Genomic DNA, 12,939 nt, shown 5'->3' on the forward strand with positions numbered 1-12,939 from the left:
TTGGTGAAGGCTCTTCGAATTAGCAGACAAAGGTATAAAACAGTTTAGTAGCTGGAAGTTGAAGCTAGACAAATTCAGAATTTTAACAGTAAGGGTAATTAGCCACTGAAACAACTTACCAAGCGTTGTAGATTCTCCATCGCTGGAGATTTTAAAATAAACTGTCAAGGTTCCTCCCCCACTCTGAACTCTAGGGTACAGATGTGGGGACCTGCATGAAAAAACCCCCTAAGCTTATCTTTACCAGCTTAGGTCAAAACTTCCCCAAGGTACAAAATATTACACCCGTTATCCTTGGAATGGCCGCTACCACCACCAAACTAATACTGGTTACTGGGGAAGAGCTGTTTGGACGCGTCTTTCCCCCCAAAATACTTCCCAAAACCTTGCACCCCACTTCCTGGACAAGGTTTAGTAAAAAGCCTCACCAATTTGCCTAGGTGACTACAGACCCAGACCCTTGGATCTTAAGAACAATGAACAATCCTCCCAACACTTGCACCCCCCCTTTCCTGGGAAATGTTGGATAAAAAGCCTCACCAATTTGCATAGGTGACCACAGACCCAAACCCTTGGATCTGAGAACAATGAAAAAGCATTCAGTTTTTACAAGAAGACTTTTAATAAAAAATAGAAGTAAATAGAAATAAAGAAATCCCCCCTGTAAAATCAGGATGGTAGATATCTTACAGGGTAATTAGATTCAAAAACATAGAGAACCCCTCTAGGCAAAACCTTAAGTTACAAAAAAAGTACACAGACAGAAATAGTTATTCTATTCAGCACAATTCTTTTCTCAGCCATTTAAAGAAATCATAATCTAACACATACCTAGCTAGATTACTTACTAAAAGTTCTAAGACTCCATTCCTGTTCTGTCTCTGGCAAGAGCAGCATACAGACAGACACAAACCCTTTGTTTGTCTCCCTCCTCCCAGCTTTTGAAAGTATCTTGTCTCCTCATTGGTCATTTTGGTCAGGTGCCAGCGAGGTTACCTTTAGCTTCTTAACCCTTTACAGGTGAGAGGAGCTTTCCCCTGGCCAGGAGGGATTTCAAAGGGGTTTACCCTTCCCTTTATATTTATGACACGCCCCCCAAATCTCAGCTAGGGTGAAACACTGGCTGGGATTTCTTCCTGAAGCTCTAGGAAAAACAGAGTTAATAAGACACATGCATCTCTAAATATACTACCAAGTACATAAAGACTAACAATATTTTCCACATCTCAAGGACGATTTTAACCAGTTGATTCTGGGAAACTTTCACGGGAGAGTGCATCAGCCACTTTGTTAGAGGCTCCTGAGATGTGTTGGACGTCGAAATCAAAATCTTGGAGAGCTAAACTCCACCGAAGAAGTTTTTTGTTAGTTTCCTTGACGGTGTGAAGCCACTTCAGTGCAGCATGGTCGGTTTGCAGGTGGAAACGCCGTCCCCAAACATATGGGCGTAGCTTTTCCAGAGCGTAGACAATGGCGTAACATTCTTTTTCAGTGACTGACCAGTTGCTTTCCCTCTCAGACAGTTTTTTGCTGAGAAACACTACAGGGTGGAATTCTTGATCAGGTCCTTTCTGCATTAAAACTGCTCCCACACCACGCTCAGATGCATCTGTGGTTACTAGGAACGGTTTGTCAAAGTCTGGGGCCCTTAGTACAGGGTCAGACATGAGTGTCGCTTTAAGCTTGTTAAAGGCCTTCTGACACTTTCCGGTCCACTGAACAGCATTTGGCTGTTTCTTTTTGGTTAGGTCTGTCAGTGGGGCAGCGATTTGGCTGTAGTGCGGTACAAATCGTCTGTAATAACCGGCCAAGCCTAAGAAGGATTGAACCTGTTTCTTTGACTTTGGGACAGGCCACTTTTGGATAGCATCCACTTTGGCCTGTAGGGGGCTGATAGTTCCTTGACCCACCTGGTGTCCAAGGTAAGTCACTCTGTTTAGGCCTATTTGACACTTCTTAGCCTTAACAGTTAGTCCTGCCTCCCTTATGCGCTCAAGGACTTTTTGTAGATGTTCCAGGTGGTCTGCCCAGGAATCCGAAAATATGGCCACATCGTCAAGGTAGGCGACTGCATATTCTCCTAATCCCGCTAGGAGACCATCTACAAGTCTTTGGAAAGTGGCGGGTGCATTTCGCAGCCCGAAAGGGAGTACATTAAATTCATACAGCCCGAGATGTGTGATGAAGGCTGACCTTTTCCTTGGCAGATTCATCTAGCGGTACCTGCCAGTACCCCTTGGTTAAGTCCAAGGTAGAGATGAACTGGGCCCGTCCCAGTTTCTCTAATAGTTCATCTGTGCGTGGCATTGGATAGTTGTCTGGGCGAGTTACAGCATTTAGCTTACGGTAGTCCACGCAAAAACGTATTTCCCCATCTGGTTTGGGAACTAGAACCACTGGAGATGCCCATGCACTTTCAGAGGGGCGGATTACCCCCATCTGTAACATATCCTGGATCTCCCGTTCTATAGCAGTTTTAGCTTGAGGAGACACCCGGTAAGGTTGGACCCTAATTGGGTGAGCATTACCTGTGTCAATGGAGTGGTATGCCCGTTCAGTCAGTCCTGGGGTGGCTGAGAACGTTGGCGCGTAGGTAGTGCACAGCTCCTGGATCTGCTGTCGCTGCATACGCCCAAGGGTCATGGAGAGGTTCACCTCTTCCACACCACCAGCACATTTCCCTTCATAGTAGACACCTTTGGGCCACTCAGCGTCATCTCCTCCCTGGGCTGTAAACTGACAAACCTTTAATTCTCTGGATCGATTAGAAGAGCTGAGAGGCGGTGGGTTGCTCCGTGCCGCCGTCCAAGCTCTCTGGAGGCTTTCATCTGCTTCCTGTTCGGTCTGGAACGGTTTCCTTGATGCTGGAGACATCAGTTCCTCATGGGATTGTGGACCTAGGCTTGGTCCCTCTGGAAGCGATATAGGGGATGGAGCTGTTTCTGTTGACTGTGAACCGCTCTCCGCTGGTGCACTATGTTGGGATTCAGGCTCCGGCTGAGCCTCTTGTGTAGGGTTATCGGCTGCTGCCAGTTCAGGTTCGGTGGGGCCCTCTGGTGTTGAGGTTGCAAGTACTGGATTCAGTGCTGACACGGGGTCTGGTGTTGGTTGTTCGGCTGGTTCCGGTTCTAGGACTGGTTCCGTCTGGGTCTCTGGGACTGGATCCACTACTGCTGTTGCAGACATTGGCCTGGGGTCCAGGTCCATCACCTCTGACCGGGTCCTGATAGAAGTTTCCGGAACAGAGCTAGGCCTCACGGCTTGTTTAGCCTGGCTGCGGGTGACCGTTCCCACCCTCTTGGCCTGTTTCACATGATTGGCCAAGTCTTCCCCCAACAGCATGGGGATGGGATAATCATCATAGACTGCAAAGGTCCACATTCCTGACCAGCCCTTGTACTGGACAGGCAACTTGGCTGTAGGCAAATTGAAAGAGTTGGACTTGAAGGGTTGAATCGTCACTTGGATCTCTGGGTTGATTAAATTGGGGTCCACTAAGGAAGCATGGATAGCTGACACTTGTGCTCCGGTGTCCCTCCACGCGGTGACCTTCTTCCCGCCCACACTCACAGTTTCCCTCCGCTCCAAGGGTATCTGGGAGGTATCTGGGCCTAAGGACCTCTGGTGTGATTCCGGTGCAATGAACTGTAATCTGTTGGGGTTCTTGGGGCAGTTGGCCTTTACATGCCCCAGCTCGTTACACTTAAAACATCGTCCAGCTGACGGGTCACTGGGGCGAGGAGGGTTGCTGGAGAACGGGGTGGTGGGACGATAAGGGGTCTGGAGGGTTCTTTGGGAGGTAGGTGGGGCTTTGGGCGGCCCCCGGTAATAGGGTGTGGTCTGGGGTGGTCCCTTCTGGTCTCCACTCCAACTGCGACCAGTTTTCTTCTTCTCTGCCACCTCCACCCATCTGGCTCCAATCTCTCCTGCCTCGATTACAGTTTTGGGCTTCCCATCTAGGATGTATCTTTCTATTTCCTCAGGAACACCCTCTAAGAATTGTTCCATTTGCATTAGGAAGGGCAAATTTACTGGAGATTCAACACTTGCTCCTGATATCCAGGCATCCCAATGTTTCACAATGTGGTAGGCATGTCGGGTAAATGACATGTCTGGTTTCCACCTTAGGGCTCTGAACCTCCGACGAGACTGCTCGGGTGTTATCCCCATTCTGACTCTCGCCTTGGATTTAAACAGTTCATACTTGTTCATGTGTTCTTTAGGCATTTCAGCTGCCACCTCAGCTAAGGGTCCACTGAGCTGCGGCCTCAGCTCTACCATGTATTGGTCAGTAGAGATGTTGTACCCAAGGCAGGCCCTTTCGAAGTTTTCTAAGAAGGCCTCAGTATCATCACCTGCCTTGTAGGTGGGGAACTTTCTGGGATGGGAAGTGGTACCTGGAGAAGGATTGCTAGGGTTTGTTGGTATATTCTGCTGGGCCTTTATCCTCTCCATCTCCTCCACATGCTTCCTCTCTTTTTCCTTCTCCTCCTCCACATGCTTCCTCTCTTTTTCCCTCTCCTCCTCCACATGCTTCCTCTCTTTTTCCCTCTCCTCCTCCACATGCTTCCTTGCCTCCATTTCCCTCTTGTGGGCAGCCTCCTGTACCTCCTTCTCCAGCCGCATGAGTTCTATCTGTCTTTCATGTTCCCTTTGTCTTTCCTCAGCCTGAAATTTGGCTAATTCCAGCTGTAGTCGAGCTGAGGATTTGGTCATTCTAACCTCTCTGTTTTTAACTAACTTTACACCCGAGGTTTAGAAATAAACAAACAAAACTTGGCTGTAAAATTTTGCTGTGCTGGAATAGAATACCTATTCTCTGATAGTGACTGTCAGCCTACAGAAAAAGACAATTCCCTTGTCTCTGCTCTGGGCCCAAATTAAAGCAAAAAACCTCCAACTACTTGGAAACCTGCTTACCCAGCCCAAAGAAAAAGCAAATGGGTAGAACACACACCCCCTATTTACTTTTAGGAAGAAAAGAAAAAAAAAACCTCTGGGTTGGAAGACTGTGAATTTCCCTGCAGGAGTTAAGTACCCTGCCTCCAGGCAAAGAAAACCTGCAATTCACAAGATAATCCCCTTTTGTCTCTGCTTGGCCACAAAGCAGAGAGAAACCAAGCTGCTTTCAGTTTCAAAGCTGCTTTCTGGACTTCCTACAAATTCCTTTTTAAAATCTGTATTTCTAGTTCAAAAAATCTCAACTGGATCTCAAAATGATTTCAGGTTAATCCCACCACTGTGCCACCATGTCAAGGTTCCTCCCCCACTCTGAACTCTAGGGTACAGATGTGGGGACCTGCATGAAAAAACCCCCTAAGCTTATCTTTACCAGCTTAGGTCAAAACTTCCCCAAGGTACAAAATATTACACCCGTTATCCTTGGAATGGCCGCTACCACCACCAAACTAATACTGGTTACTGGGGAAGAGCTGTTTGGACGCGTCTTTCCCCCCAAAATACTTCCCAAAACCTTGCACCCCACTTCCTGGACAAGGTTTAGTAAAAAGCCTCACCAATTTGCCTAGGTGACTACAGACCCAGACCCTTGGATCTTAAGAACAATGAACAATCCTCCCAACACTTGCACCCCCCCTTTCCTGGGAAATGTTGGATAAAAAGCCTCACCAATTTGCATAGGTGACCACAGACCCAAACCCTTGGATCTGAGAACAATGAAAAAGCATTCAGTTTTTACAAGAAGACTTTTAATAAAAAATAGAAGTAAATAGAAATAAAGAAATCCCCCCTGTAAAATCAGGATGGTAGATATCTTACAGGGTAATTAGATTCAAAAACATAGAGAACCCCTCTAGGCAAAACCTTAAGTTACAAAAAAAGTACACAGACAGAAATAGTTATTCTATTCAGCACAATTCTTTTCTCAGCCATTTAAAGAAATCATAATCTAACACATACCTAGCTAGATTACTTACTAAAAGTTCTAAGACTCCATTCCTGTTCTGTCTCTGGCAAGAGCAGCATACAGACAGACACAAACCCTTTGTTTGTCTCCCTCCTCCCAGCTTTTGAAAGTATCTTGTCTCCTCATTGGTCATTTTGGTCAGGTGCCAGCGAGGTTACCTTTAGCTTCTTAACCCTTTACAGGTGAGAGGAGCTTTCCCCTGGCCAGGAGGGATTTCAAAGGGGTTTACCCTTCCCTTTATATTTATGACATAAACATTGGATGCTTTTCTAAAAGATGTGCTTTAGTTCAATCACAACTATTGGACATGAAGCAGAAATTAATTCAGGGAAGTTCTGTGGTCTGTGTTATGTAGGAGATCAGACTAGATCACAGTGGTCTCTTCTGGCCTTAAAAATCTCTGTATCGAAGTGTAAGACTTTGGCTTCTTTACTTGAGTTGGTGCGCTCTATCTCCAGAGCGGAGAGGGGACACCAGTACCTAGTGGACAATGTGCTGTTCAACAATGGTGACTGATAAGAGCAGTGGTAATAGAAGTACATTGGAAAAGGTCTACAGTGGCCTGCATGCTGCCAAAAAAACCCAGCAGGTGCTCATTCATTGAAACATAAAGTCATCTATTGTCTTGATTTTCTACACACTACACTGGAGTAGCTCTACTAAAGTCAGTGGAGTTAAATAGTGGTAAAATTGGAGTAATGGGAGGGGGAATCAGGCCTATGGTAGTCAGGATTCAATGAGGAGCACAGGAATCTTTGAATTGTTGTATTACTGCATACTGCATCACCACTCACACCATCTCAGGTGTTCCACTCTATTTAGAAGTAGATTTTTCTTATGTAGATAAGTAGAATTCCAATTTACAAACACAGGGTGGAAGGAGGATGTTTTGTTTAACTGTTGGAAAGCATTTTATTGTATACAAAATCATTCTAACTTTTCACCTACTACATTGCAAAAGATAACCAGATAATTGACAAAGTGAGATGCATAATTTACAAAACTACAAGGCTGTTCCCATTTTGTGTATGCTAGAAATTCATCCACTAGCAGAATGGTGTCATTATCATTCATTCACTTCTGTACATATATACATACTTAATATCCTACTTCATACTGAGTCCGACTTAGTAAGTCACCACTATCATTTCAAGCCAGTATGGTTTAAATATAATTTATTTTAAAAGTCAATAATTTTGTGTTTTTCTTTGTAATCCCTTAAGTACACCAAAGAAAACGAGAGTTTAAAACAAATGTGAAATAACTTCAAATGACTTTTAAATCCACAAAGACTGTAGAAGTCTTAAAAATGGCCATTTAGACATGAGCCTGTGCCTATCAGCCATAAATGTTTTACCATCAACTTCAGCAACAGCAAGTTTATGCCCTTATTCCATCCATCACTCAAACAGTTCCTAAGTATTGCAGAATATATGATATATGATATATATATGATATATGATATGTAAGATCATCTGTTATGAGCCGTTTGAGGTGTCTTCCACGTTAAAGACAATATCACATCCGTGGTCACTAGGCATCACTTCCAGTTGATACTGATAGTAGTTGTATATGTGGATCAGGAGTACCATGTGGGTCTTTAATGTTTATTGATAAATATTAAGGAAGGCAGTGTTTAATGTTGTGAGCAAGGGGACTGGGAGTTGGGACTCTTGGGTTCTACTCCCACATTGGATGTGCTCACTGGCGCTGGCTTTCTCCTTTCTCTGGGTGCTCAACCCCTGCTCAGTCCCAGGCCCCGCCTCCACTTCACCCCTCCACCCACGCCTCTGCCCCACCTCTTCCTGCCACTGCTTTGCCCCAGGCCTGGCCCCCACTCCACCCTTTCCCCCAAAGCCCCACCTCTTCCCTCCCCCGCTCCACCCCCCATCCCGCCTCTTCCCACCCAGTTCCACCCCCTGCCCCGAGCACATCCCAGCTCTGCTCCTCCCATTCTCTCTCCCAGCACCTCTTGCACACCCACACAGCTGATTGATTCGGGTGGGAGGCACTGGGAGGGAGGGGGGTACTGGCTGCTGGTGGGTGCTAAGCACCCACTAATTATTTTTTCCCTGAGTGCTCTAGGGCTGGAGCACCCATAGAGTCGCTGCCTATGAATGTGTTGGTTTTTGGATAGGATGTAAAATTCAACCGCGTGTATTATTGAAAGACAAGGGAATTTTTTGGAAGAATATGGGTGTTAACTCAGGTGTCTTTGCTAAATTAGGTAATTACATCCTGCCTACTAAATTGGATATAGTGTTCTTTTCACTTTCTCTCTTAGTATTAAACAGCTGCCTTTTTTTGCCCCAAAGATAGATTAAGTGACTCCTGTATATGACTTGTATAGTAGTTTATGGGGTGCTTTAGGATAAAAGGTGCTATATACATATAAAATAATGTTTATATTATTATTTATATAGAACATTTTGGAGTTTGGACCTGGTATAATGATAGTGGATTGATTGCAAATCCTTAATTCATACAGTGTCAGGGCAAGTGTTTGTTAATACAATATTCGGTCTGTAGACTCTTCAGAAGATAGAATGGTGACAATTTAATTTTGTTGTTGTGATATAAATGCAATGTTAGAAAAAGAAATTTCTTTGCATTCAGAGGTCTGTATGAAGTTAAATATTGTGATGGTTTACGTGTTTGGGGGTATATTCAGCAACCAACACAAACTTAATTTTTTCAAAGTAAAGCTATTTTTTTACAGTAATCCAGTAAGGGTGTATTTTTAAACCATTGAAACCACACAGCTTTATTTATGAAGAACTCTAGAGTTAAACAAACATTGTAACCAAGTCAGCTATTTTATTAATGCATGATAGTGTCTTCACAATTCTGAACCTGGAAAGACTTGTTGGCAGCCCTGATGGGCTGCATTATAAGCTGTCATGATGTGGTCGGTCAACTTCTCAGTGCTGAATGGATGTTAATGTTCCCTCTATATATGTTCAGTCCAGTTCTTTGGTGTACCCCACCCTCTGCATGTAGTAGTAATAATAATAATAATAATTAATAATTAGCATTTACATAGAACCTTCCATCTGAGAATCTGGAATTGCCTCACAAATATAGTGTAGTCATCTTACAACATCCCAGTAAGAGATGTAAGCATTTTACAGAGAAGGAAAGAAGGACAAGAGGTTGAATCTCAAGTTTCAAAAGTGGCCTCTAACTTCAGATTCCTCAGTGTTTTGGGTGGCCAACTTTAGACACTAAGTAGCTAATTTTCAGAGCTTGTGAACACCTTAATCTGCCAATGGAGTCAGTGTGAGCTAACTAGACATCGAGTTTGAAAAATGTAGCTCATAAATCCAGGGGAATAAGGCAGGTCTGACCTGTTCTACTGCATTGCTCAGGATCTGGATTTCATATCCACCTCAAGCTATCCTACTTTGAAGAGTCCTCCCTTTATTGGTAGTTTCAGGTGATGGCTGTATGATTTTATGAGAAGCGTAGCCAATAGTAAAGGAAACGTGGAGTGAAAGTAATGCAGAACTCAGAAGAACACAATTGTAATGGTTGCCTAGTAACTTACTACTTATTTTTAGGTGGTTCTCTCGCTGCGTCCTTCGGAATACAGGGACTGATATCGCAGATTGTTTAAAAGTCTGCATGAAAGGTATAATGTCATGTACCTTTTAAAGTTAGAACAATACAGTTTATAGGTTGATTATTGGCTATGTCTCAATGTATTGTTTGCATTACGTTCTAATCTCCTGTGTAAATGAATTTCACAATGCATCAGAAACTGTAGTATTATAGAAACTCTTATTACAGAAATTAGCTACCTAGACTAGTTTTAAAACCAAATGCACAACATCATTACACCAATTACTCTGTATTTTGTAAATTATTATATTCTTTCATTGGTTCTTTTGATAATAAGTTAGGGCTTTAACTTGTAAATCCTTAGTCACAGGAATATTCCTTATTCACTATACGGAGTACTACTCCCATGTTCTCACTTTGTAAGCTCCTTGGGACAGGAACCTTTACTTATTACGTATTTGTAAATAGTAAGGCTCACAAGGTATGCTATCTAAATATATAATCAAAATTACATGGTAATATATAGTAAGAGACCTTGAAAATTTCACTCATCCAGCGTGAGTAGGACTCTTTTCTGCTTCTTCAGCATCTGTAGAATCCAAGCTCTACCAAAAAAACAAACCACCTCAACCCCATTTCTAGCTCTTGTGGTTGTGAAGAAAACCTCCCAAGAACCAAGTGTGGTCTTCCTAAGGCTTACGTCTATACTACACACCACTTTCAGCAGCATGCAGGGTATGTGTAGCTTCACGCTGCAGTATGTGTCAACTCAGTAAAATGCTCTGGCAGTTTCGAAAGGCTTCAGTAGCTTCCCCACCAGAGTCTTTTCCTGCAGCAGGGAAATGCTTATGCACTGGGACATTACATGGCTAAAAATAGCAGTATAGACAGGGAGGCATGGTTTGGGCAAGCAGAGCCATGTAGGGTATGTACTTGGTTACATAGCGCACCCCCAACCTGCCCCTTCAGATGTATGTTTACTTGCCTAAGCCATGTCTCACCATCAACACTGCTGTTTATATCTGTGCTGGGAGGCGAGCTATGTACACTACACTACACACTGTCAAAAGAAGCCTGCAGTGTAGATTTAGTATAAGTCTTCAGAGAGATGATTCCAATGTTGCTATCACTTTAAGAGGGGCAGATGATGAGCCTGCCTGTCACCAGTGCTAAGGCTGCCAGAGTCTAGCCATCACTTTTAGGAGTAGTGGGCCTGGTGGGGAAGAGGCCACTTATATCCTGATCCAAAGTGCATTAACATCAGTGGGAATGTTTCCATTTATTGTGGTAGGCTTTGGCCCATAATTTGCCTAATACAAGAACTGTAGTGCAATCTATTTATCATGAAAGTTGAACTTACAAATGTAGAATTATGTACAAAAAAAAGTTTTATTTTTGAATGCCATGTAAAACTTAAGAGCCTACAAGTCCACCCAGTCCTAATTCTTGTTCAGCCAATCACTCAGATAAACAAGTTTGTTTACATTTGTAGGAGATAATGCTGCCTGCTTCTTGTTTACAGTGTCACCTGAAAGTTAGAACAGGCATTCGCATTGCACTGTTGTAGCCGATGTCGCAAGATATTTACATGCTAGATGCGCTAAAGATTCCTATGTCCCTTCATGTTTCAACCACAATTCCAGAGGACATGAATCCATGCTGGTGATGACTGGTTCTGCTGGATAACGATCCAGAACAGTGCGTACCGATGCATGTTCATTTTCATCATCTGAGTCAGATGCCACCAACAGAAAATTGATTTTCTTTTTTGGTGGTTCATGTTCTGTAGTTTCCACATGGGAATGCTGCTCTTTTAAGACTTCTTAAAGCATGTTCCACACTTCATCCCTCTCAGATTTTGGATGGCACTTCAGATTCTTAAACCTTGGGTTGAGTGCTGTAGCTATCTTTAGAAATCTCACATTGGTACCTTCTTTGCATTTTGTCAAAGCAGTGAAAGTGTTCTTAAAATGAACAACATGTGCTGGGTCATCATCTGAGACTGCTATAACATGAAATTTATGGCAGAATCTGGGTAAAACCACAGAGCAGGAGACATACAATTCTAGGGTGACCAGATAGCAAGTGTGAAAAATTGGGACGGGGGTGGGAGGGTAATAGGTGCCTATACTTCCTGGACAAGGTTTGGTAAAAAGCCTCACCAATTTGCCTAGGTGATTACAGACCCAGACCCTTGGATCTTAAGAACAATGAACAATCCTCCCAACACTTGCACCCCCCCCTTTCCTGGGAAATGTTGGATAAAAAGCTTCACCAATTTGCATAGGTGACCACAGACCTAAACCCTTGGATCTGAGAACAATGAAAAAGTATTCAGTTTTCTTACAAGAAGACTTTTAATGAAAATAGAAGTAAAGAAATCCCCCCTGTAAAATCAGGATGGTAGATATCTTACAGGGTAATTAGATTCAAAAACATAGAGAACCCCTCTAGGCAAAACCTTAAGTTACAAAAAAGATACACAGACAGAAACAGTTATTCTATTCAGCACAATTCTTTTCTCAGCCATTTAAAGAAATCATAATCTAACACATACCTAGCTAGATTACTTACTAAAAGTTCTAAGACTCCATTCCTGGTCTATCCCCTGCAGAAACCAGCATACAGACAGACACACAGACCCTTTGTTTCTCTCCCTCCTCCCAGCTTTTGAAAGTATCTTGTCTCCTCATTGGTCATTTTGGTCAGGTGCCAGCGAGGTTACCTTTAGCTTCTTAACCCTTTACAGGTGAGAGGAGCTTTCCCCTGGCCAGGAGGGATTTCAAAGGGGTTTACCCTTCCCTTTATATTTATGACACAAGCGTCATCAGCATGGAAGCATGTCCTCTGGAATGGTGGTTGAAGCACGAAGGGGCACACAAGTGTTTAGCATATCTGGCATGTAAATACCTTGCAGTGCCAGCTACAAAAGTGCCGTGCGATCACCTGTTCTCACTTTCAAGTGACATTGTAAATAAGAAGCGAGGGAGACAGCATTGTCTCCCATAAATGTAAACAAACTTGTCTTGGCGATCAGCTGAATAAGAAGTAGGACTGAGTGGACTTGTAGGCTCTAAAGTTTTACATTGTTTAGTTTTTGAGTGCAGTTAAATAACAAAAAAAATCTTCATTTGTAAGTTGCACTTTCACGATAAAAAGATTGCACTACCGTACTTGCTTAGCACCCACATTTTTTCCCCCCAAGCACTCATGGAGTCGGCACCTGTGCTTTTGTTTATCTTGTTTACAGTGCAAATGTTTCTAATAAAAAATAATATAAAGTGAGCACTGTACACTTTGTATTCTGTGTTGTAATTGAAATCAATATATTTGAAAATGTAGAAAAACATACAAAATATTGAATACATTTCAATTGGTATTCTATTGTTTAACAGTGCGATTAAAACTGTGATTAATCGCAATTCATTTTTTGTGTTAATCGCGTAGTTAAC

General features: G+C 43.1%; 1 protein-coding gene across 4 annotated transcripts in view; it reads left to right on the top strand.

Annotated features, from left to right (window-relative positions):
* PIWIL4 (piwi like RNA-mediated gene silencing 4) overlaps positions 1-12,939 on the top strand; it is a 70,844-nt gene that overhangs the window by 45,534 nt on the left and 12,371 nt on the right. For 3 of the 4 annotated variants that reach the window (XM_048843388.2, XM_075126824.1, XM_048843396.2), the window contains one exon: positions 9,487-9,557. The exons of the other annotated variant lie outside the window; for it this stretch is intronic. In XM_048843388.2, the coding sequence (XP_048699345.2) occupies positions 9,487-9,557 (71 nt within the window). The remainder of the gene's footprint in view (positions 1-9,486; positions 9,558-12,939) is intronic. 4 annotated transcript variants of the gene reach the window in all.

The sequence above is a fragment of the Caretta caretta genome, chromosome 1 (genome assembly GCF_965140235.1).
Source record: "Caretta caretta isolate rCarCar2 chromosome 1, rCarCar1.hap1, whole genome shotgun sequence".
Lineage (NCBI taxonomy): Eukaryota > Metazoa > Chordata > Testudines > Cheloniidae > Caretta > Caretta caretta.